This window comes from Bos indicus, chromosome 5, assembly GCF_029378745.1.
Source record: "Bos indicus isolate NIAB-ARS_2022 breed Sahiwal x Tharparkar chromosome 5, NIAB-ARS_B.indTharparkar_mat_pri_1.0, whole genome shotgun sequence".
In the NCBI taxonomy this organism is placed as follows: Eukaryota; Metazoa; Chordata; class Mammalia; order Artiodactyla; family Bovidae; genus Bos; species Bos indicus.
This window is the reverse complement of record NC_091764.1, coordinates 82,140,715-82,165,633: the sequence shown is the minus strand read 5'-3', so window position 1 is coordinate 82,165,633 and position 24,919 is coordinate 82,140,715. Positions and strand designations below refer to the sequence as shown.

Genomic DNA, 24,919 nt, shown 5'->3' with positions numbered 1-24,919 from the left:
GCCAACAAAGGTCCGTCTAGTCAAGGCTACGGTTTTTCCTGTGGTCATGTATGGATGTGGGAGTTGGACCGTAAAGAAGGCTGAGCACCGAAGAATTGATGCTTTTGAACTGTGGTGTTGGAGAAGACTCTTGAGAGTCCCTTGGACTGCAAGGAGATCTAACCAGTCCATTCTGAAGGAGATCAGCCCTGGGATTTCTTTGGAAGGAATGATGCTGAAGCTGAAGCTCCAGTACTTTGGCCACCTCATGCGAAGAGTTGACTCATTGGAAAAGACTCTGATGCTGGGAGGGATTGGGGGCAGGAGGAGAAGGGGACGACAGAGGATGAATGGCTGGTTGGCATCACTGACTCGATGGACGTGAGTCTGAGTGAACTCCGGGAGTTGGTGATGGACAGGGAGGCCTGGTGTGCTGCGATTCATGGGGTTGCAAAGAGTCGGATACAACTGAGTGACTGAACTGAACTGATGAAGCCACCTCTTAAATGTGGTAGGAAGAGAGGATATGGCTTGAGGGTAAAGGAGCTAGTGATCATGGTGTGTGCATACCAGGTAGTAGAGGAAATGCGAATAAATGTCTTGCTCAGAAGGAAGAAGGCCAGGATAAAACCATTCATTCATCTTTTATTTGCCTGATGTTTATTTAACATCTATCAGTGTTCCTTTGTTCAGCAGTCGGTTAGCACCCACTGTGCATCAGATTGAAAGAGGACTGTACAAAGAATTCAGAGTCTATAGGTACAGAGAGTTCTGTATGTAGTCAAGTCTAGCCTAGTCCATTCAGTGTGATGCCTGCTGCAACAAAGGGACATCTGGATGTGGTTAACTAGCATATGAGTGAACAGGCAACTCATGGAAGACATTCCAGACCAAGCCCCAGTTGAAGTGGATTCTAAGGAATGAGGTAGAACAAGGAGGGAAAGAGTTGGAGATACAGTCCATGCAGAAGGAATAGCATTAGTGTTTGAGAGAGCATGCCGGGTTTGGGGAGGCATGGAGTGATCTGGGAGGTAGGGCACAGGAGATGGAGGGAGAATAGAGACAGTAGGGTATTTGCCTAGTGGAATGTACCTCTTGCTAGCATTTTTGAGGCAAAGGTAACAAAAATTAGCAGAAACTAACGTGTGAACAGAACAGACCTTTATCTACTTGAATATACCAACAGAATATTTCAAAAGTACATAATTATTCCAGCAGTGGTTCATTTGTCTTTTATTCCTAAAGTTATTTTAGTGTTTAAAAATAAACTACTCACAAGCATTATGACTGCTTGTAAATATCAATACAGTGTTGAGAAACATGAGCATGCTCATTGTGGTCAATTTTTAATATTTTTTAAATGGATCATTTTGTAGAACTGGTTTGGGGACAGCTTATTTCCATGTCATAGGCAGTAGCTTCAAAAAACACTTCTAGAACTTGCTCTAGAAACAGTTCTGATCTTGTTATAGTCTCCTTCAGTCAGGAGAAAGAGGACTTTTGCTTTTTTTGTCCTCACTAAGGAGAAAGCTTTTTTTTTTTTTCCCTACCCAGGAAAACGTATATGTTTGTAAAACATTGCTTGTGTAATTTTAAAAGCAGGTGCCTGCTAGTGTTCATGATCAAAATGAGAGATTTAAAGTCATGTAGGGCGAGTCTCAGCACTTTTCTCAGATTGAGAACATCCATTCATTACACATCCTACTTCTTTCCCCAAAAACAGTCCTCAAGAGGTTAAGGTAAATTTCATTTTCCTGGTAGTCTTCAGGGATGGAAGTCATCCTAGCCACTCCATCAGACTCCTAATACTGGTCATTTAATTCTGGCTGTGATTATGCTGTGATAATTGTGCAGGTATGTGGTCAAGCAGCTGATGTTAAAAATTGTACCCACATAGTGCGTGCTTACTAACTAGTTTCAGATTCTCCTGTGGCCTTATGGGATGTATATATTTTTAGAAGAAACACCCTGCAATTTTCTTTTTCATTAATTCTCTGTTTTTGTTTGTTTTTGTTTCCTTCCCAAAACATAGCTTTTGGTATTTCCAGAACTAATACTAGAAGATGCATTAATTGGAAAGGTAGAATGATAAAAGCAGTTGATTCTGGAAAAATAATAGCTGTCACATCAGCTACGTCCTGGGCAGTAAGGATATACAGTGTGTGTTTTCTCTGATTCTAAGTCTGGGGTGGTTTATTTGCTTTTTCAGTTGAACTCTGGTTGGCCCCGTCCAACTATTTTATACTCCACTGGTTTGTATTTCTGTTGTATTTGAATGAGTAATCAGAAAATTCTTTTGGGATTATACATTATGTGATTATGAACTATTTAAATGAGATACCAAGGGACACATCACATATACTACTGTGTTTCAAAATGACGTTTTTATGTTGTCTTCACTCTGTAAGCCTTTTTAATGTGTCTCCTTAATCACTTGCACATGTAAGATGGCTGAGAAAAAAAAAATCTACACTTCCACCCCCAATCTGTATTTCCTTTGGCATTTGTACCATCTGTAAACATACCCAAATCTGATTAAAAAAAAAAAAAAAGTAGGGGTGGGCAGAAGGGAGGAGAAAAAAAGAGTGAGCACTAGTCTAAGTAGAGCTCTGGGCTGGAAGCTGTGGAGGTTACAAGATAACACGAGTTTATAGACTGCCTGGAAGCTTAGTGTAATAGTAGGTGAACAAGCAAACGCCGAGGTTGTTGATGAATTCAGAATAGAACATGATAAATCGCCAGCAAATTTGGTGCATGCTGCCAGTAGAGGACTTTGTGGACTCAGTGCTTAAGGTCTTGAGAAGAAAAACAGAGAAAGGCTTCAGGGAGAAAGGAAACATTTGTTTTGTAATTTGGAGACTGGAGTAGCGGAAAGAAGCCTGCAGTCTTGCATTTAAAGGCCAGCATTTGCAGCCCTGGATTTGGGGCTGTGAGAGGAGAGGGGAGGATTGGAAGGCCCTCTCAGTATATTCCCACTGATCATGGCATTCAGGAGAAAGAGGGATTTTGTGCCCAACCACACACTCAACAAAGCTTTGCATGTCTCAAGTGGGTACTCTCTGTCAGTGACTCTCAGTAGTCACTGTCCCTTTTGGGTCATGATTTTCTGCTTGATGAGAAGTGCTTTTTTGTTGTTGTTGCTGTTTTTATATGAACTATGTTGCATTCCAATATTTTGTATTAATAGTAACAGCTGTGCTGAATTCTGTTCAGGTTCCTTGGATTAAAAACATATGCAATTTTTATTTTTCCACAGTAGTTCAGTGTTTAAGAGGGTCAGGCTTCCTCTGACACGTATCATTTCCTTTTTCAGACGAATGGACACCTCCCTGGGAATGGAGATGTGTATCAAGAAAGACTGGCCCGTTTAGAAAATGATAAAGAATCCCTCGTTCTTCAGGCAAGTGATTTTTAAATGCTTTTTTCCCCCTCATGACTTAACTTACAAAGACCATTGTAAATTGGGATGGCAAATTCAGTTGCTTATAGGAGCCAGACTGCTAATAGACATAAGTATGGGGCCATCTATACACATTAGGGACCAGTGAGGACTGTGATGGAACAAGGGTATGCATACCCAGTCTAGAGTGAGCAGCCCTTAGCCTCTGCTCTCCAAGGGCCCCCTGGGTGATAGGCACAATGTCATCTGATTTTCTGATAAATGATCTTTTTAAAAATGTATATATATAGCAGAAATTCTGACTTCGTAACTATATATGTATATATATATGTGTGTCTACATATTCATATATCTATTTCATAAATATGAATAAGAATTTCTGAATCTGAATATATATTTCATTTTTTCAATTTGAAAAATGATGCCATGGACCAAACAACACAAAGTGGGTAGTGGGGTCCTGTTTGTAGGTTAAATTAGAGTTTTCCTCTCCTTCACAGTCTTTTAAATCCTTGACAGATAGTTTTACTTTGGTATTTTGAGCTAAAAGAACTGAAGCATAGGGAATCCCCTGGTAGTCCAGTGGTTAGGATTCGATGCTTTCACTGCTGTGGCTGGGTTTGATCCCTGGTCAGAGAACTAAGATCCCACAAGCTGCGCGGTGGTGGGGGGAAAGAAAAGCATATTTTCTAGGCCAGTGATCCTTGGAAGGAAAACTCAGAGATTTGGAATAAACACTGAAGATGAAAGACCAACCCAGTGGCTCCTCTTGGACCTTTGAGCTACATCCTGGCTTTTGAACACATTTGTGTTCAAATGTGGGATCATGAAAGATCTCACAGAATTTGGATTCCCAGGATTCTTTTCTGTATTCTTTGTCAAGTACCAAAATTGAATAGTCTTTGTTGTGTGACAGCCCTGAATGAGAAGGGAGTTTGCAGAAGAATGTATACATGTATTAATATAAGTATGGCTGGGTCCCTCTGCTGTTCACCTGAAACTGTCACAGCGTTGTTAATACGCTATACCCCAATACAAACCAAAAAGTTTAAAAAGAAGAAAAAGGAGATGTGGTATATAGTATGTATATTTACAGTGGAATACTACTCCATCATAAAAAAAGGAAATCTTCCCATTTGTGACAATGTGATTGGACCTTGAGGGTATTATGCTAAATGAAATGTCAAGACAGAGAAAGGCAGATACCACTTGTTTTCACTTATATGTGGAATCTAAAAGACAAAACAAATGAAAAAAACAAAACTGATAGATACAGAGAATAGATTGATGGTTACCAGAGAAGAAAGGTACTAGCGGATAGTTGGAATGAGTGCAGGGAGTCAACTGTATGGTGGCAGATGGCGACTAGACTTGTTATGATCACTTTGTAGTGTGTACAAGTATCAAATTATTGCATTGAATACCTAAAACTAATATAATGTTATAATACTTTACTTCAGTAAATAAACGATACAGACCACTTTCAGTCAGTAGTGAAAGTCGCTCAGTCATCTCCGACTCTTTGCGACCCCATGTCCATGGAATTCTCCAGGCCAGAATACTGGAGTGGATAGCTTTTTCCTTCTTCAGGGTATCTTCCCAAACCAGGAATCGAACCCAGGCCTCCTGCATTGCAGGCAGATTCTTTACCAACTGAGCTATCAGGGAAGCCCTCCACAGACTGCTTTGGGGCGGGGGAGGAAACTAAATAGTCCTTGAGGACTTCTGTTTCTAATATTAATTCTGTTTCCTCTCTTAATCTCTAATACTGTCTCCCATCCTCACTGGACCCTCCAAAAAAGATAATTTGTCTACATGCTCTTTCTCATAAAGAGTTGCAATGTTTTTATCCTATAAAGTGTTGCACATCCCCAGTTCAGCCCTAACTTTCTTAAAAATTGAAGAGGAATCCTCAAACCAACATGCATGGTAAGTGTGTGAAGGGCTGGTTTCTTATTAATTCTTAGATTTTTTTTACAACCAAATGATTGGTAACATCATCCCAGTTTGTGTTCTCCGTAGACAAATGAAGTTGGCAGTGGGACCCAAATTCTTCCTAATTCATGACGGTATTTTGCTCTGTATACAGGTGAGTGTGTTGACAGACCAGGTAGAGGCTCAGGGAGAGAAGATTCGCGATTTGGAGTTTTGCCTTGAAGAGCACAGAGAGAAGTTGAATGCCACAGAAGAAATGCTGCAGCAGGTATGTTCAGAGGCAGGGCTTCCCTGTTGAACTGCTTGAGATGCTACATTTATATGTTGTGTTTGCTCTGATACAGTGGTGAATTGTATGATTCACTTAGACTGGCTTATTTGAAGAAAAAACCTAGAGTTGTGGGTCTCCAAACACATACACACAATAGAAAGTGTTCATTGCGATTAGTGTCTGGAATAAAATATTATGATTTCAGTTTTCTTCTTTATGCTTTCATATGGTTGCCTCATTTCCAACCATGAGTGTATATTTTAGGATTAGGAAAAAGGGCTTCCCTGGTGGTTCAGATGGTAAAGAATCTGCCTGCATTGTAGGAGACCCAGGTTCGATCCTTGGCTTGGGAAGATTCCCCTGGAGAAGGGAAAGGCTACTCACTCCAGTAGTCTTGCCTGGAAAATCCCATGGACAGCGGAACCTGGGGGACTACAGTCCATAGCGTTGCAAAGAGTCCGATACAACTGAGTGACTAACACACAAGTACATTATGTGACTCTTAGTGGAAAAAATGTATAACATATGTGGGCACACACACATGTATGATGCTTGTCTGCTGGAGGACCTGTCATACAGTGGGTAGACTACACACTGGAGTAGGACTGTTTAGGTTGGGTCCATGCTTTGCCATTTCTTTGCTGTAATGACTTTCTGCAAGTTCTTAATCTCTCTGCCCCTTACCTTCCTCAGCTGTTCAATTGCTCGGTTGTGTCCGACTCTCTGTGACCCATGGACTGCAGCATGCCAGGCTTCCCTGTCCTTCACTATCTCCCGGAGTTTGCTCAAACTCATGTCCATTGAGTCAGCAATGCCATCCATCCATCTCATCCTCTGTCGACCCCTTCTCCTCCTGCCTTCAATCTTTCCCAGCATCAGGGTCTTTTCAAATGAGTCAGTTTTTTGCATCAGGTGGCCAAAGTATTGGAGTTTCAGCTTCAACATCAGTCCTTCCAATGAATATTCAGGACTGATTTCCTTTAGGATTGACTGGTTGAATCTCCTTGCTGTCCAAGGGACTCTCGAGTCTTCTTCAATACCACAGTTCAAAAGCATCGATTATTAAGCGCTCTGCTTTCTTTATAGTCCAACTTTCACATCCATAAATGACTACTGGAAAAACCATAGCTTTGACTAGATGGATCTTTGTTGGCAAAGTAACATCTCTGCTTTTGAATATGCTGTCTAGGTTGGTCATAACTTTCCTTCCAAGGAGCAAGTGTCTTTTAATTTCATGGCTGCAGTCACCATCTGCGGTGATTTTGGAGCCCAAGAAAATAAAGTCTCTCACTGTTTCCATTGTTCCCCCATCTATTTGCCGTGAAGTGATGGGACCGGATGCCATGATCTTAGTTTTTGAATGTTGAATTTTAAGCCAACTTTTTCACTTTCCTCTTTGACCTTCATCAAGAGGCTCAACCGTTGAACAAGGATAATTCATGGGTTATCCTAATGAGTTTCTATCTCATAAGATTGTTTTGAGGATTGAACCGCTTAGTACATGTAAAAACAAAACCTTTCACATAGCAAACATAATATCGTCATCAGTGTTATCACAGGCTTAAGAATATGTAAGTTTATATATGTGTTTATCAGTAGAACATATGTCTCCCGAAAAAGCAGACATGTGCTGCTTATTGAACACTAGTTTGGTTCAATGGAGGTTAACTAAAGCAAATAATTTTTCCAGATGTATCTGTTTAGAATTAATCTTCACATCCTCTACTTAATAATACTGTTTTACAGTCATAAGAAAGACACATCCATATGTGACTGTTTATAATAAAGCAACTTTTGCATGTATCTCTTCAATTCTAATAGGAGCTTCTGAGTAGGACATCCTTAGAAACTCAGAAGTTGGACCTGATGGCTGAAATATCTAACTTAAAGTTAAAACTGACAGCTGTAGAGAAGGACAGACTGGATTATGAAGATAGATTCAGAGACACGGAGGTAAGTGGTGCCCTTTCTCTCACTTTATATACATATACATACATACACACCCCCCCTTGGAGAAGGAAATGGCAACCCACTCCAGTATTCTTGCCTGGAGAATTCCATGGGCAGAGAAGCCTGGTGGGCTACAGTCCATGGGGTCGCAAAGGGTTGGACACGACTGAAGCGACGTAACCACGTATATATGTACACATACATATATATGTAGATATAGGGCTTCCCTGGTGACTCAGACAGCTTAAAAATCTGCCTGCAATGCAGGAGACTCAGATTCAGTCCCCAGCTTGGGAAAATCCCTGGAGAAGGGAATGGTACTCACTCTAGTATTCTTGCCTGGAAAATCCCATGGAGAGAGAAACCTGGTAGATTACAATCCATAGGGAGATCTCCTGCAAAGCAGGAGACCATCTCTCTGTCAACAAGATCCCCTGCAGAAGGGAATGGCCACCCACTCCAGTATTCTTGTCTGGAGAATTCCATAGACAAGAGGAGCCTGGTGGACTATAGTCCATGGGGTCACAAAGAGTCAGACATGACTGAGCAACTAACACTTTCATTTTAATTTATATATATGCATACTTATATATCTCACATACATATATTTCTAGAACAAGTTGAAATTCCTTGGAGTTGTGAAGGAGAGGCAGTTAATTACTATATGCCCTCATTATCCATACTTCTTTTTAAGAATAAGCTTACATTGACTTTTTAATCACTAAATGATAATATTAACTTTTATTTTGAGACTTTTGATATGAAATATTAATCCTTTCACTCGCCTTTAAAAATACTTTTGACTTTAGGACATTTGGAGCTTCTGTCTGTCTGTCTGCCATTTGTGTATCCATCTGTCTGTCCGTTCATCTGTTCATCCATACTGATTCTCTTCATTGTGGAAATAATGGATTCAAGTGCATGACTTTACTAGTAGTTCTTATTTAGGCACATTTATTATTCAGTATATAATAAGTAGATTTTTAAATAGGTATAGCAAACATGCTTTCATTATGTACTCATCACAGATTTTAGAGGTCATTTAATTTGGACTTTTACTTTTGGTCTATTCCACATGCAAGTCATTCCACTTAATAAATACAGCTCATTATACTTTTGTGAAATTCAGGGTAGATTTTACAACTTGAAGTACCCCTTTTCATGGCTAAACATGCTTGCTTGTTTGTTCAGCTTAATTTATTGTTACTCTAGGTCTTCTAGTTTGTTAACTGCTTTTTGTCAGGAGGTGCAGTGCAGAGCATATCCATATGAAATCTACTCATTAGAAAAGAAATATAAAGAGCTGTAGAAATTTTTTTCTCTCCTAGGGCCATCTCTTCATTTTTCTTTATTTTGTTTGCTTGGTTGGCTATGGAGAAGTGTCATACTTAGCTACAAAATGGGCACCAAGAAGGAGAGAAGAGAAATCATTTACTTACTCTTCCCCTCTGTTTTTATTTCAAATATTTATTTTATGCTGACTGCATGCCATCATAATATGAGCTATATTACATGGTTTCCACTGTATGAAAGTCCTTCCTAGATCTGAATTTAATAAGGTTTATACTCTTAAGTTGCAAAGAGTCAGACATGACTTGGTGGCTAAACAACAACAAACACTCCATTGCTATTTTTAGAGTTAAATTTTCTGTCAAATATATAACTATACTGGAAAGTCTTGGTATATGTATTATTTCCTCAGTAGCAAAAGGAAATCCCAACTTAGCTCACATTTTAATCTTAAAGCTCTTAGTCTATTTTTCGTTTAACTGAGACAGGAGCTCTTAAAACTTAGAAAACTACTTAGTTTCTTTAAAATTCTTGCTTTTGTGCTTTCTTTAAAAATCTGTTTGGATGTTTCTTCTTTTCCTTTTTTGTCCTTCCCTGACTCCACAGCTGCTGTATAAAATGGTGGTAGAATTCAGTCAACAGGTAGCTAAGGTGGCAGTAGAGCTAACTCTGGTGTCAGGAAAGAAGTTCGCAGTTTTGAAGCCTTAAGGGGTGGGTTTACTATACATACAAAGTTTAGGGAAAGTCTTAACCCATACTGCTGCTGCTGCTACGTCTCTTCAGTCGTGTCCGACTCTGTGCGACCCCATAGACGGCGGCCCACCAGGCTCCCTCGTCCTGGGATTCTCCAGGCAAGAACACTGGAGTGGGTTGCCATTTCCTTCTCCAATGCATGAAAGGGACACGTGAAAGTGAAGTCGCTCAGTCGTGTCCGACTCCTCGCGACCCCATGGTCTGCAGCCTTCCAGGCTCCTCTGTCCATGGGATTCTCCAGGCAAGAGTACTGGAGTGGGGTGCCATTGCCTTCTCCATTAACCCATACAATTGTGCTTAATTTGGATGCAAGATGTTAACCAACCATTAGGACTAAGTTGAAGTAGCTGGCTGTTTTATGATTTTTTTTTTTTTTTTGTAAGATCCCAGAGCAATATTTCTATCTCTTGACTTTGTCTGCATTTTTTGTAAAACCCTTTTTTGGTGTTTTCTTGCTTCACTTATGCGTTGCCTCAATCATACGCAAGGTGATCTTGTCACCAAACCTCTAGTAAACTTCAGTCCCTGATAACTTTCTAATATATTCAGCACTATTGGTAAGATATAGCATGCCTTTTAGAGATTAGAGATTATGGGATATTATAAACTGCTTTTATATACGAAAATAATTGAAGTAGTCTTTAAGATTAAAACTAAAAAAGTTAAAACGAATACGCTCATTTTCCTACCTTTTCCCCTTAATTGAAATGTTTCTCTGGCTGTTTCATGAATCCAAAATTCTTTAACTTTGTCTTAAGATTTTAGGTTATTTGGAGATTAATTTCTAAGGAAACAGTGGAGTGTGGGGAAGAAGTAGAAGTATAGGCACTTCCAAAAGATTAGGGGTAGAGAAGTCTTGAAACCTTGGAAGACAGGGCTTGCCTATCCCAGGATTGCTGATAGGTGGTTAGCATTCAACAGTGCCCCCTTCTGGTAAGAATACAGATATCAGAAACGAGTTTCTGTGGAGCCCTAGTTTTCTGCGAAGGAAAAGAGAAAGATAACAAGGATTTTCACTTTCAAAAGTACTGAACTTCTGATAAGAAATTACTTGGAAATAATTTGTATTACATTTTTTAAAGTTTCATATTTAGGAGCTACTTCCAGATTTTCTAGCTTGAGTTATCATGGAAAGATAGGGCTTCTTTCAGATTAAAAATTTATGTTCATACTTACAGTATTACCTCAAGGGATAATTGGGTAGTTCTTTTTTAATAGAAAAATGACCTCAATTTATAATTCTGTTTTCTTCATTTGTTTCTTCTTTATAAATTGCCACTATTTCTAAAGGAAGTAGTAAAATACAACAATCCAAATAGAATTCAAAGCTGAGGAATTCCAGCAATCAACAATTCAACAACAGAATAGAAACAATCCAAATAGAATTCCAATCCAAATAGAATTCACTTTTAACAATAAGTGGGAAAATATATCTGTGGAAGACCAGATTGATTAAAGATTACTAAGAACTCATATTATGCAAGAGTGCTTAATAAATGGTAGATAAATGAATAGGAGAAACTGGACTTTTTCCTTTTACTTGAATTATGAACTTACAGATAAACTAAATCACAACTTAATCACAATTAAAATGTTATTAAATGATGTCAAACATTTATGTCATTCATAAACAGAAAATAGCTTCTTATTGAAACACTGTATTAACAGTTATAATATTCAAAAGTATTATGTAATACTAGGTAATACTTTGCCCCGTTTTACAAGAAACTACAATTTAAAAACCTGTAGGTTAAGTATATTTCACTAGAGCATCCTTTACCTGGCCTCTGTGAGGTTGAATCATTACACTTTAATCATTGTTCTGTTTGTTTTTTATAGCATTCTTGTGTAATTCTTTTCTGTTACCTGGGAATCTGTGGCTCAGGAATAAATATCTTGAGAGGAACAAAAACACGTTAACCATTGGTGGAAGCTTCATACCTTGTTGTTAGAGAAGAGGCGTCTTCACAGACTATTTGAGCCCTTCTTCTGGATGACTTAGTATTGTTTTACATTCTGATTTCTTTTTCCTACTCTCTGGCCTGTGGACAAAAATATGTCACTATTGCTCAGAATATTTAGACTATGTTTACAAACAAATTAGATTTTCTAAAATAAAAGTAGAAAAGGTGTATGATTGTATTTGTATTATGAAAACATTAGGGTTGCTTTCTTTTGCATTTTTCCAAACATAAAATTATATTATGATGCTGAATATATTTGTAAATGACAGGGCTCTCATCTAACCTCAAATTTAGAATTCTTGGTTTAAAGTGTTTGAATTTCATTCATCTCTCCCAGATTGGGTTGAGGAAAAATATGTATCTTTTGTAGACAAATTTAGTAATTAGAAAAATATTTTTATAAATATCCATATATCGCTGAAAGGGCCCTAAAAGTTAATGACTTTACTAAAGAAAATTTCTCTGGATTATTTTAAAAAGATGGAGTTCATATAGTGATTTTTAATGTAGACATATTTGCTTAATGATAACAAGTAATCAGTTACCTTTCTTAAAAATTATTGTCACTTTTCATTTCCATAATCAGTCCCATCATTTTAGGGCGGAGGCAGTGTTTTCAATGGAAAGATTCAATGGATCTTTCAGTGGATCCGTGGAAAGATTCAATGGAAAGATTCTCAAGGAGACGCATTCATTCCCATTTGTCTAATCTCATTCATCCAGCTATAACCCAAGAGCCATTGACTGAGGATTTCCAAACTGCTATTTTGGTAGGTAAAATAGGTGTTTACTGCTTTCCTAATGTATTTCCTTGTTTGTTTTTGGACAGGGGCTAATGCAGGAGATCAATGATTTGAGGTTAAGAGTCAGTGAAATGGAAAATGAAAGACTTCAGTATGAGAAAAAGCTGAAATCTACTAAGGTAAGTTTTCACAATGGCGAAAAATTTTATATAAGTGGCTCCACTACTTACCCATGATCAATAATATAGATAAAATACATTTTCTACTTAGAATGTGATAAAGAAGGCATTTTAAGGCATTTTACAAAGTTTTTCCCCAAGCTGGAGCCCATCTAGAATTTAAACACTATTGTTCTGAATAAGGGCTTCTCTGGTGGCTCAGTTGGTAAAGAATCCGCCTGCAATGCAGGAGACCCTGGTTCAATTCCTGGGTCGGGAAGATCTGCTGGAGAAGGGATAGGCTACCCACTCCAGTATTCTTGGGCTTCCCTTGTGGCTCAGCTGGTGAAGAATCCACCCACAGTGCAGGAGACCTGGGTTCGATCCCTGGGTTGGGAAGATCCTCTGGAGAAGGGAAAGGCTACCCACTCCAGTATTCTGGCCTGGAGAATTCCATGGAGTGTATAGTCCATGGAGTCGCAAAGAGTTGGACACGACTGAACAACTTTCACATTCTGAATAAGTAGAGAAGGGAATCGCACCCCACTCCAGTATTCTTGCCTGGAAAGTTCCATGGACAGAGGAGCCTGACAGGCTGTAGGTCCATGGGGTCCCAAAAGAGTTGGACACAACTCAGTGACTGAACAGCAACAATTTTGAATAAGAACCAGGATTGAACTAATTTGATAGAACATAACCTGTCATTTCTCTCAGTTATCTAACCTCTTTTATAAACTGGTACTGTGTTCTTGGTTACTTAGCTTGTCTTTTTCTATCTGTAGTTTTCTTTCACTCCTGTCTCTCTACCAGTCTTTAATGGCCAAACTTTCTAGCATGAAAATCAAGGTGGGTCAGATGCAGTATGAAAAGCAGCGGATGGAACAAAAGTGGGAATCACTGAAGGTGTAGTAGACCTTGGGTAATGGGTCCATGGCCTGTTGCTTTCTGGCTTGTGTTGTTTTGCTGTGATGGTGTTTTTAGTGGTGTGTGCATTCATTTTTTTGTGTGTGTGTCCCCCCTTTTTTTTTAATATGTGTAAAGCTAATTAAAGGGACATTGCAATCCCTAATATTGTTTTCAGAAGCATATGAAATAGTGAAAAGTAATAAACTTGTAAAATAAAAGTATTTGTTTATAAATTAAATCTCATTGTCTTAGAATGAGATCCAAGCATGGTAAAATAATGGCAAAAGTTCACCTGGGAAAGACTTCTCTTTGGTATCAGTAATAAACGGTCTTATTCTTTCAAGACTTTCTCAAAGGTAAATGCGTGCATCAGCTAACGCTACCATGGCAGTGAGTAGATGTTACTGTTTAGTAAGCATAGTAGAACTATAAAGAAGCATAGAAAGCCCATGGCAGCACTTCTTGACAGGGCTACTGAAAATTCCTTATATTTGGTGTCGATTCCCACCATAAGTAAAAACTATAATAGGCCAACTTCTTAGCTGCTTTGGAGAGCTACATCTTCTCATAATGCTAAATGTAATAGCTATCTTTACCAACTGAAAATAAAATGTTATATTGAAAATAAAGGCACACTTATTAGCATTGCATAGCTTTATTTCCTGTGTTAAATATAACCAGCAGCTGAAACAAACTTCAGTAAATAGAACATTGGATTTAAGGTCTTAAATAGTTGTGTAGTTTTTTTTGTTTTTTTTAAGATTAAAGAATCTCTTTTTTTCCCATTGTTGTAGGAGATTCCATTCTTTTACCTTAGTGATGAGAAGGAATTATTTAGTCCCATGACTTAAAGTTGTTTATTGCCTGCTGCCTTATCCACTAATTAAGTTCTGTCTTGTCTAGGGAACATGAGTACCATCTTGAAATGCTGAATAAATGTCAAGCAAGTCTAATATATTTTTCAAATTTGTATTTTGTTTTGCTTTTATGACACTAAGCATCTAATTTGATTATCTTCTTTGATTAACTTGGTCAGATGTTTTATTTAACGTAAGATTTAAACCTTAGGGCTGCCCTAGTCCTAATTACACTTTAAAAGATTCATTTTTAATTTGTTTACAAAGAAACTTGAAATAATTATACCACAGTTATTATAAATTGGACTTTTATTAATTATCTTGCTTCCTGCTTATCATTGCCACTGATTTCTGAAGTTTGTGTCTAAATTCTTGTAGTTTTTTTTGTTTCATTCATGAAAACTAATTATTGACTCAAGAGTTAACAGACTCTCGGAATATTCCCTTTTAGTCATAATCTACTGTTTTTGAATGAATTTATCATTTGTAGGAGGAGCTGACATCTCTGAAAGAACAACTGGAAGAGAAGGAATCTGAAGTGAGAAGACTACAAGAAAAATTGGTTTGCCAGATGAAAGGAGAAGGGATTGAAATTCTTGATCGAGGTAAGAATATGTATTAAACATTTGTTTTCTTCTTTTGTTAAAACCGTCACAATCTATGAAAGAAGTTGATGTTAGATTATTTATAACTTTAGCATCAAAGAGAGAGAGGAGCAGCAGAAGCCATCTGAGCCCGGGACCGCAGGGACTCCTCTGAGACTCTTCACTGTGCTTGGGCATATGTTAACTTCCTCTTGAGCAGCCAGAGGAGGGCACCTCTGTACTTTTTCCGATGTTTATTTTAGATTAAGCCTAATCATTGGTCTTAGTGTTAGTTGCTCAGTCGTGGCAACTCTTTTGCAACCCCATGGACTGTAGCCCACCAGTCTCCTTTGTCCGTGAGATTTTCCAGGCAAGAATACTGGAGTGGGTAGCCATTCTCTTCTCAAGGGGATTGTCCTGACCCAGGGATCAAACCCAGGTCTCCTGCATTGCAGGCAGATTCTTTACTGTCTGAACCACCAGGGAAGCCTACATGGTTAATTATTACATGGTAAATTCTCATCATGAGAAAGTTCTTGTCCAAATTGCAATTTTCTGTGCAGTGAGGGGCTTGAATGAGATTACCTCCATAGTCTTCTTGGCTCTAGATTGCCCTGGCTTTATTTATCTGCAGGTATCAGAACTCCCTATCCATCTGAAAATTCAGTTCGTCCAACATTGAGGGAAATGGATCTTTTGTCTCTGTTTCCACATATATAGAGGGACATTCACAGGCAGGTTATGCTTTCAAGAGTCTTAAGAGAAAAATGGATTCATAGGACTTGTGAGCTATAGAGGCTACGTTAGAGTAATGCTACCCAAAATCAGATCTGAGGACTAGCACTGGTCTATGATTAGGGTAAGACAGAGGATGAAATGGTTGGATGGCATCACTGACTCGATGGACGTTAGTTTGAGCAAGCTCGGGGAGTTGGTGATGGACAGGGAAGCCTGACGAGCTGCAGTCCATGGGATTGCAAAGCGTCAGACACGACTGAGTGACTGGACTGAACTGAATTGGTCTGTGAACCACTTGTTAGCAGTACCTGGCCAGACAGGTATAGGCATTAAGAGCTAGTGTTTAGAAACTCATGGAATCTGATGCTGACATAACATCTAACTGCATGATCAGTGGACTCATCTTGTTGAACAGGAAATGGATCATTTCAGTGCTGTTGAAATTGAATGGTGAGATGGAGATGACGTAAGCAGTGTCCTCATCATGTTCAGGAGGGTCATAGATCAGACTGTAACGGAAATATAAAAAGCAACTGATGCCACATTAGCTGGATTTTCATCACAGTGTTTAAGAAGCATTTGTACATGGAAGGCCCAATTTTAATATGAGAAAATCAAGTCTCAGAAAGATGAAGTAACAGAGGTAGTAACTCAGATTTACGTCTTCTGATTAATTACATGAGGTTCTAACCTCACAGAAAGCATTATGGTATTATAGTGCCAGTCCTGAAGTCATAAAATAATGCTTCCTATTCAGTCTTTATGAGATTAAAGTCTCTTTACTTTAGGTAAAAAGAGACCAAATTATAGTGCTTTTGAAATATTATTGTTGTAATATATGCTAACTTCCAATTCAATGGGTTTTCCTGCACAGATGAAAATTTTAAAAAGAAGCTCAAAGATAAAAGTAAGGTTTTTGGTGTATTTCCATGAGCCTTCACATTCACCCAAAGTACTACTTGGACTGTTCTTTGCATGTGTTTTTAAAACATTTCTCTCACCAAAGATGTAAAATTGCTTCATCAATAAGCTCCTCATTTCTTCAGAATTTACAAAATAGAGGGTAACTAACAGACGATAGAAGCAGGAGTAAAAGACCATTTTGCAGATTGTACCTGAGTCTGCCCCTTTGCTCTGCAGGATTCAGCAGAGCCCCCAGACTGGCAGAGGCGAGGAAGCATTTTCTCGTGGCCTGAGATACAGGGTCAGAGGAGAAAACAATGTTTGTACTCCAATGAAAATCTGCTTTAAAAAAAATAAATTTATTTATTTATTTTTGACTGCACTGGGTCTTTGTTACTACATGCAGGCTTTCTCTGTTGCAGTGTGTGGGCTTGAGGGCATAGGCTCAGTAGTTGTACACAGAGTTAGTTGTCCCTCAGCATGTAGGATCTTGGTAGACCAGGGATCAAACCCGTGTGCCCTGCATTGGCAGGTGGATTCTTCACCACTGGACCACCAGGAAAGTCAAAACCTGCTGTTTTTAAAATTTACCACAGTTAACAATCATTTTGAACTTGCTTTTGCTTGCCAGTGTTTTGTAGCCCACTTTTTCACTGAGATCTATATTAGGGGGTTCTATAAACATACCCTCTTGTGTTACAAAAGAAATTGTACCCAGGCTGACTAACAGAGCCTAGATTATATAATGCAGGATAAAGATAAACCCTTAGTGGCCTTTCCTCCAGATGTTAAATTCTTCAGGAAGTTTGCCATTTAAAAAATAATAATAAAAGCAGTTCCTACAGAGTATACCGTAATTGAAAATGTTATATCTCTGCTGGATGATGCATCATTGTGTTAAAATTCACCTTTAGTAGTATTTTTTCTCTTGGAAGCAGACAATTTTAGCTAAACTTTTTTCTCTAATTTTTTAAATTTGTGATCTCATTTTGGATTGACTTTTCATATTTAAAATATTTGTTTTTATGATTAAAGTAGCATGCTTTTCTATTTGAATATCAGGTTTTAAGGAGAATCACTTACTTTGGCCCTTATATTTTAAGATAGTATTGGAAATGAAGTTTATAGATGAAGCAACATACTTATTATCCTTCTGTATGGAATCTACAGCTAGCTTCTTAGCATGACACTCATGTAAATATCACATTTCATCAGGCTGTTACCATTTGCGTCTCTGTCTTGGTTATAACTGAACATTTTCTCTGCTTTTGTCATATATATGCCATTCATCACTTCACCTGCTTTATTATAAGTTTCTTCTGTTAAAACTCCATGTTTTTATTGTTATGGCACTGAATTTTCATCTTCAGCGTTCTTATCAGGATTTTGTTCTTGCTTTGAGAGAGGGCAGTTGTTTTTTTTTTTCTAGAATGATGACTATTAAGGTGAGCTATAATAGAAAGTGTTCATTTTTCAGATTTTCCCTAAAAGAGAATATAAATGGTAAATGTGCCTTAAAAAAAAAAAAAAACAAGCAGAATAAATTATTAACATTTTTACCTTAAAACATTTCAACATGAAGAGTCAGTAGTTTCTTGTTATTTTCACACATGTTTAAAAAAACACATTTCTGATTTGATGTTGTGATATTTCAGATATTGAAGTACAAAAAATGAAAAAGGCTGTGGAGTCTTTGATGGCAGCAAATGAAGAAAAGGTATGTAGGTGAAATTTAACTGTTTATTTGGATATGTTACATCATCATTTTGATCATTCCATGCATTTTCATCAGATACCCTAGTTTGAAAGAACATCCCCTAGACAACTGACATTAAGCGGAAGCATTCTCCCTTCCTGCCCAAGTGGACCTGCTCTCAGTGGGCCAGTGACATACTTGTGCTATGTGGATAGCACAAGTAGAGCCCGCAGAGAATCCATCCCTCCAGCCCACCGTCTTGAATTTAGAAAGTGTTAAAGCTATCAGATCAGCTTTTTACATTCAGGTGACAAATGAGAGAAAGGACATAGCCCATAGTACCTCCTTTCTGTGGTCCCTGGAAATTCTGGGCCACCATATGAACTCTGAAGGAGGTAGCCATGGCAGTTTTAGCTTCACCATCATGTTGACTTTAATCTCTATGAACATGTTGCTTCCTTCACACTGCTGACCTCTTTCACATCTGGGATTGTCTCTGCTCTCCTGTGTGGTGAGATGCCAGGAAACAGGCACAGGCACCATAATCAAGATGGCACGAGGCTTTGTTTGAGATGCACTGGCCTAATGCCAACATCTCCAGGAGGGCTTCTCCTCTAGCTGTTGCTTCTTCTCAATGCCTTTTGCTCAGAGCAGGGACGCAGGCCCTTAATAAAGTAACATGTCTCTTTGGCTTCCCTGACCAACCACATACCCAGCAGGCAGGTTCAGATCCTGTCACCAGAACTGTCCCCCCTTCATGTCCCTTAATGAGTAGAACAAGGAGACATTTTCCCACAAAAAGAGTTAACTTTGAGGAAATAAAAACCAAGCCAATGCTAAAGAACTTTGTCTTGATCTTTTTCTCATCATAAGCTTCCTTCTCTTTCTTGCCTAACTCTGTTTATTGCCTTTCATTCTTTTTGTTCTTTATTCAACGGAAGTAAACTCATTCTACCCACCCACCCATATATAGGTTTATTTGTGCTAGTCTTCCCCACATCAAATAAAAAAGTCATTAGCAAGCTGTTCACATAGATTGAATTTGAGAAAAAAAAAACAACAACAACACTAAAATTCATTTTGTTTTCATTTCTCTCCCTCAAAAAGCAACAATAGCAAGCAAAACTCCCAGTGTTGTATGAGGGCTTATTAGATGCTCAGACTTCTCTAAGAGCACCAAGAGTGACCTAACTTCTTGGTGGTTCCAAGAAGCCTTCAAAGAGGACGTATTTGGGCAAATCCTGAGTGAGAGCAAGAGTCATTCATCAGGAAAATGAAGTGTTCTGGGCAAAAGATCCATGAGCAAAAACACAAGTCAAAACCAAGTCTTGAAACAGCCACGGCATACTGGGAAAGTTCTGGAGCCATGAGATACAGATGGAGGACATGAGTGTATGAGGGGGTGCTATAGTGAAGCTGATGATTAAACGATTTGGGGTCTCAGCTTTAGACCTGGAACTGTGACATAATTAAATTGCCGTGTTAAAAAGCCAATTCTGGTGGCAGAATAGAAGCAAGAATAAAAGAAAGAGAATGAAGACAACAATTAAGAGGCTGTTAAAATAGGTGAGAAATGAAGATGTGGAAACAAGGCAGTGGCAGTGAAGTGATAAGGAGGGGGCGGATTTTAGAGAAATTCACTGGTTAGCAAGAGTTTTAAATCTTTGGATTTGGGAAATATTTTCTGGTTTGGGCAGTGGGTTGAATGAGGGTACCCATAAAAGAGTTAAGGGAATCCAAGCAGAGACTCAAGTACTCGGGGCGAATAATGAGCTTCATTTTAGATGTATTCAATTTGTGATGTGTTTGTGGGACATTACAGAGATTTCTCATAGAAAGTTGGAAAATGAATCTACATTTTAGGATTAATGTAGGATTATAAGTTGGTGGGCAGTGAACCCTGTCAATTTTAGGAGAAATATAGAGTTGAATTATGTAGATTGGTGGGGACAAAACTACAGTTGATGTATCAGTTTGCTTTTGCTCCGTAATAAATCACATTTGTTGATTCTCATACTTCTGTAGATTGGCTAGATTGTTCTAGTCCAGGCTGACTTTGCTGATCCTCTACCATTTGCTGGTGGCTGGGATGGGGCTGGATATTCACATGTCTGGTGATTGACAGACTGGGTTGTGTCTTCTCCAAATGATCTCCCTATCTCCATTAGGCTAACCTACGCTTCTTCACGTAGTGGCCTCAGAGTTCCTAGGGCAGCAAGAGAGGGCACGCCCCAGTGTGCAACTACTTTTCAAGCCTTTGCTTTGAACCACATTTGTTATATATCATTAGCCTAAGTAGGTCATATGGTCATGCCCCAAATCCATGTTGGAGGGAGCTAGGGGACCCATGTTTATCATCTACCAAACTGAGGGCCTGGGAGAAGAGAAGAGGGTAAAGGAGAAAACCCTGAAGCTCTAACATTTCATATTCAGGGTTGGGATGATAGCGTGGGGTGGAGTTGGGGGTAATGAAAGTGAATATTCATCTGCTCAAGGATTAATAAATCAAGACAGAAGAAAAGAAAGAGTGGAGAGGAAAATGAAAGAAGGAAAGTGGGGGCAAATCAAGTGCCACCTGGAGATCAGATTCGGAAAAGGATGAAAAGTGTCCATTGTTTTTAGTAAAGAGAAGGTCGTGTGTGTGCTGTGTGTCCGACACTTTGCAACCCCATGGACTGTAGCCCGCCAGGCCCCTCTGTCCATGAGATTTCCCAGGAAAGAATACTAGAGTGGGTTGCCATTTCCTACTCCAGGGAATCTTCCCAACCCAGGGACTGAACCTGTGTCTCCTGCGGCTCCTGCATTGGCAGGAGGATTCTTTACCACTGCGCCACCTGAGAAGCCCCGAAGAGAAAAGTCCCTGATGACTAATTGAAGCAACTTTGACAGAGTGTTGTGAGAAGGGGAAAACCAGATGGAGATTGATGGTGGCTGATGAAGATAACAAGTATAGATCTTTCTTTCCAGCTCTGACTTATGTTAGAGAGGAGAGTAATTAAAGTTGATTTTTTTCTCGGCTTTTTTTTGTATCTTATTACCTTGTTTTGTTTTTGTTTTTTAAAGATGGCAGCTGAAGGATAGGATCTCTAAATTTAGAGGTACTTTTTCTATATCTCTGATGTATGTAGGAAAAATATTCTAGACATTAGCAGTTTTATTAAAGTTTAGAACTATTCTTTGAATAATGTAAATAATTCACATCTGCTCATTCTTTGTGTCACAATTACTTTTATTGTTTTAAAATCAAATATTAAAAATTATTATTTTATTAATAGGATCGGAAAATAGAAGATCTTCGACAGTGCCTGAACAGGTATAAGAAAATGCAAGAAACAGTGGTTTTGGCTCCAAGTAAAAAAGGTATGTAGCTCTAAGAGCTTTTCTGCTTGAGTTGATTTTACGTGGCTGTAAACTTTTTACATTTGGCCTCAATTGCTATTATTTCAAATTAGGTGGGTCATCCATTCATTCAGCAAAGTTATTAGGCATCTCTTCTCTGCCAGAAAAAGTGTAGGCTGCTGAGTGCGGTCTTGTTTGGTTGCTCAGACAGAGCCATCCCCACGTATAGGGGACATTCCAGAGTGAGAATCACAGCATGTGTGAGAGCCTCGGTGGAAAAGGATCTCAGTGCATAGAGCATTCATTGTACAGCAAACTAACATAACATTGTAAAGCAGTTATACTCCAATTAAAAAAAAGGAGACGCATGTGCCTGAAAGGTCGTGGGCAGAGGGGAGAGTGAGACAGATGAGATAATAGAAGAGACACAGCCAGATCATGCAAGGTGAGGAGTTCAGCTCTCATTCCAGCCCAGAGGATCCACTGAAGGGTCTTAACAAGTCAGTGACATGACAAATGGAGCATCATGGACTATGGACCACTGGGACTATTCCAGCAGTGTTGGAAGGAAGGGAAACCAGTCAAGAGAACCTTGCAGTATTACAGTGGGAAGATTTGATAGTGCTGATTGGAAGTCTGTTTTGGTGTTCAGTTCAGTTCAGTCGCTCAGTCGTGTCTGACTCTGCGACCCCATGAATTGCAGCACGCCAGGCCTCCCTGTCCATCACCAACTCCCGGAGTTCACCCAAACTCATGTGCATCGAGTCAGTGATGCCATCCAGCCATCTCATCCTCTGTCGTCCCCTTCTCCTCCTGCCCCCAATCTCTCCCAGCATCAGAGTCTTTTCCAATGAGTCAACTCTTCGCATGAGGTGGCCAAAGTACTGGAGTTTCAGCCTCAGCATCAGTCTTTCCAATAAACATCCAGGACTGGTCCCTTTAGAATGGGCTGGTTGGATCTCCTTGCAGTCCAAGGGACTCTCAAGAGTCTTCTCCAACACCACAGTTCAAAAGCATCAATTTTGGTGTTACCCTTGACTTGATAGTGTGATGAGTTAGATTAGCAAAGTGATAAAGAAGAAAGCATCAGGAAAGATGAACATTTCTGGCTTAAGCAACTAGCAGAGGATGGCTCTACTTACCAAGAGGGGGAAACCTAGAGGAGGAACATTGCAGGGCTTGAGGGGGATTGTGTTCAGCTTTGAATACTTTTTTTTTAAAAGTCTATAAAACATCTAAGTAAAAATAGCTTGTATTTTGTTGTATTTATTATTATTTTATCTGCTGATGGGCCAATTGGCCATCCTCAAGTACGGCAAAGCTTTGAGGGTCATTCAAAATAAGCAAAAATGTTAAGAGCTTTAAAGTTTTCTTGTTCATTCGCACTGCATAGATGGGGCTATTTACTTTAAAAGTAAGTGGTGAAAATAAGTCTTTGGGAAGGTACTTGTGGAATTTTGAAATTTTAATTTTGATGGGTTCACAAAGAAAGAAAATCCTTTGTACCAGGATCTTTGAACAAAATGGATCTTCATCTTTTTGTCCATGAGGCCTGGCATGTATTAAGACTTTATAGTTATCTGAATGAGCAAATAAACCTGTAATTATCATGACAGTTCTCATCACTCAGCATTTTGTATGCCTTTACAAGAGTCTCTTTTAAGGAACATTACAGATTCTCTAATTAATTTTTACATAAAATTATTATGTAAATATTTTACATAGTAGTTTTGCATAGTCACAGTATTTGTAACATTGTTTGATTTTATAGAATCTCAATACTATAATGTTTCAAAATGAAAGAAAAGCAGATTGATTTCTGCAATTAGACTATATTGTAAAACTTTTAGAAAATAGAGAAAAGGGGTAAAAATCACTCATAATTGCACTGGCATGATCACTACTGGCATTTTCATGTAATTCTTTCTGCCTTTTTAATCTATGCATATAAAAATAGTCTAGTTAAAAGAGAGAGTTTTTAACCCTGTACAGAAGGATTTTTATAAGCCATTAGAAATTATGTCCTCTTCTAATGAGTTTCACAACAGTGCTTTCTTAGTAGGATTTATATTTACTTCGAAAATCCTCAGGCAATTCTAAGAATACCTCAATTCTAATAAAATTAGAGTAAAAATCTAATAAAACCTAAATTAAAAAGCAATGTCTAGTTAGTATCTTTAAACAAGTAAATGATTTGCCATTCTGTGTTAAAGACTAGTTGGAAGGACCATTCTGTTTTTTAAAAAAGAATGTCTGGCACTGTTGTTCAGCACTTAATCCTTTTCATTTCTAGACACATTAAAAAAAAATTCTCAGAGTTGCTACTTTGCTGGTTATGTGATTGCCTTTTTCCATTAAGTCATTATTCTTTCTGCTTTAAAATTAAATGAATGGCATAAAGAACCCTCTTAAGAGGGACCAAGAGTCATCGTCTTTTCTCTTTTCCCTTTTTGCTTTGCACATTTTTTTTCAAGAGCACAGTTGTGATGGAAATGGAGTTGTGTGTGACTCTGTTGCTGTTTAGAATCACTTTTGTTGCACTACTGGCATTCCTCCACAGGTTATTTCTGAAGTGAAATATTTAAAGCTCCAAATGCTGCCACAAAATTATAGAAGGGTTGTCAGACTAAGCTTTAATGCCAGTGCTGTGAGTCCATAGTTACGTCTGTTAAGTCACTATTGATTAATTGATTACCTCCATTAATACCAGTGCTGGATACTCACTGGACCTTAGGTGCTCCCAGTTTAAGATGCTATTCCTAGGGCCCATGTTGTTGTTCTTAGGGATGCCAGAAGTTGACTCTGATTTTTAAGGATCAGAAAACTTTATGTTCAAGATCGTTGGGATTCTTATCTTCTTCCAAAAGTGAGAAGCTGCTGGTGTCCACTCTGTGCTTTGTTGTTTCCTAGGCCAAGATGGCGACTTTGAAGACCTGCTTCCATCCAGCTCCTTTTCCACCCTGCTGGATGCTCAGGGCTTTAGTGATCTGGAGAAGAACCTGTCGCCGACGCCAGTAAGGGGATCTCCCAGTCATGACCCATTTAACACAAGTGCTCCAGAAGAGGTATTTACAGACTTATTGTTTCTTCATGTTAAAGAGACTCTGTCACTGAAAGTTAAAGTGCGATTGATAGCATCAAAGACATGGATTCTTTTCTCAGTTGGATCACGGACTTGCTTTGTCTTGGCAGTCATTATGACCTCTGGGTCTTTATTTGAAACATCTTCCCCCCCTCCTCTCTTTAATAAATAAAGGTTTGGGCCATTTGCAGCAACATGGATGCACCTAGAGAGTGTCATTTTGAGTGAAGTAAGTCAGACAGAGAAGGAAAAATATCACATGACATCCCTTATATGTAGAATCCAAAAAGAAATGATACAAATGATCTTACTTACAAAACAGAAACAGACTCACAGACTTGGAAAACAAGCTTATGGTTGCCAGGGGAAAG

General features: G+C 38.7%; 1 protein-coding gene across 10 annotated transcripts in view; it reads left to right on the top strand.

Moving 5' to 3' along the window:
* Positions 1-24,919, top strand: part of PPFIBP1 (PPFIA binding protein 1) — a 205,837-nt gene that overhangs the window by 153,380 nt on the left and 27,538 nt on the right. For 5 of the 10 annotated variants that reach the window (XM_019961412.2, XM_019961414.2, XM_019961411.2 and 2 more), the window contains 10 exons: positions 3,293-3,379; positions 5,469-5,582; positions 7,407-7,538; positions 12,372-12,464; positions 13,254-13,346; positions 14,697-14,811; positions 16,403-16,435; positions 18,087-18,148; positions 21,403-21,487; positions 24,377-24,531. In XM_019961412.2, the coding sequence (XP_019816971.2) occupies positions 3,293-3,379; positions 5,469-5,582; positions 7,407-7,538; positions 12,372-12,464; positions 13,254-13,346; positions 14,697-14,811; positions 16,403-16,435; positions 18,087-18,148; positions 21,403-21,487; positions 24,377-24,531 (969 nt within the window). The remainder of the gene's footprint in view (positions 1-3,292; positions 3,380-5,468; positions 5,583-7,406; positions 7,539-12,371; positions 12,465-13,253; positions 13,347-14,696; positions 14,812-16,402; positions 16,436-18,086; positions 18,149-21,402; positions 21,488-24,376; positions 24,532-24,919) is intronic. The other 5 variants (XM_019961417.2, XM_019961413.2, XM_019961418.2 and 2 more) reach the window with 3 other exon arrangements.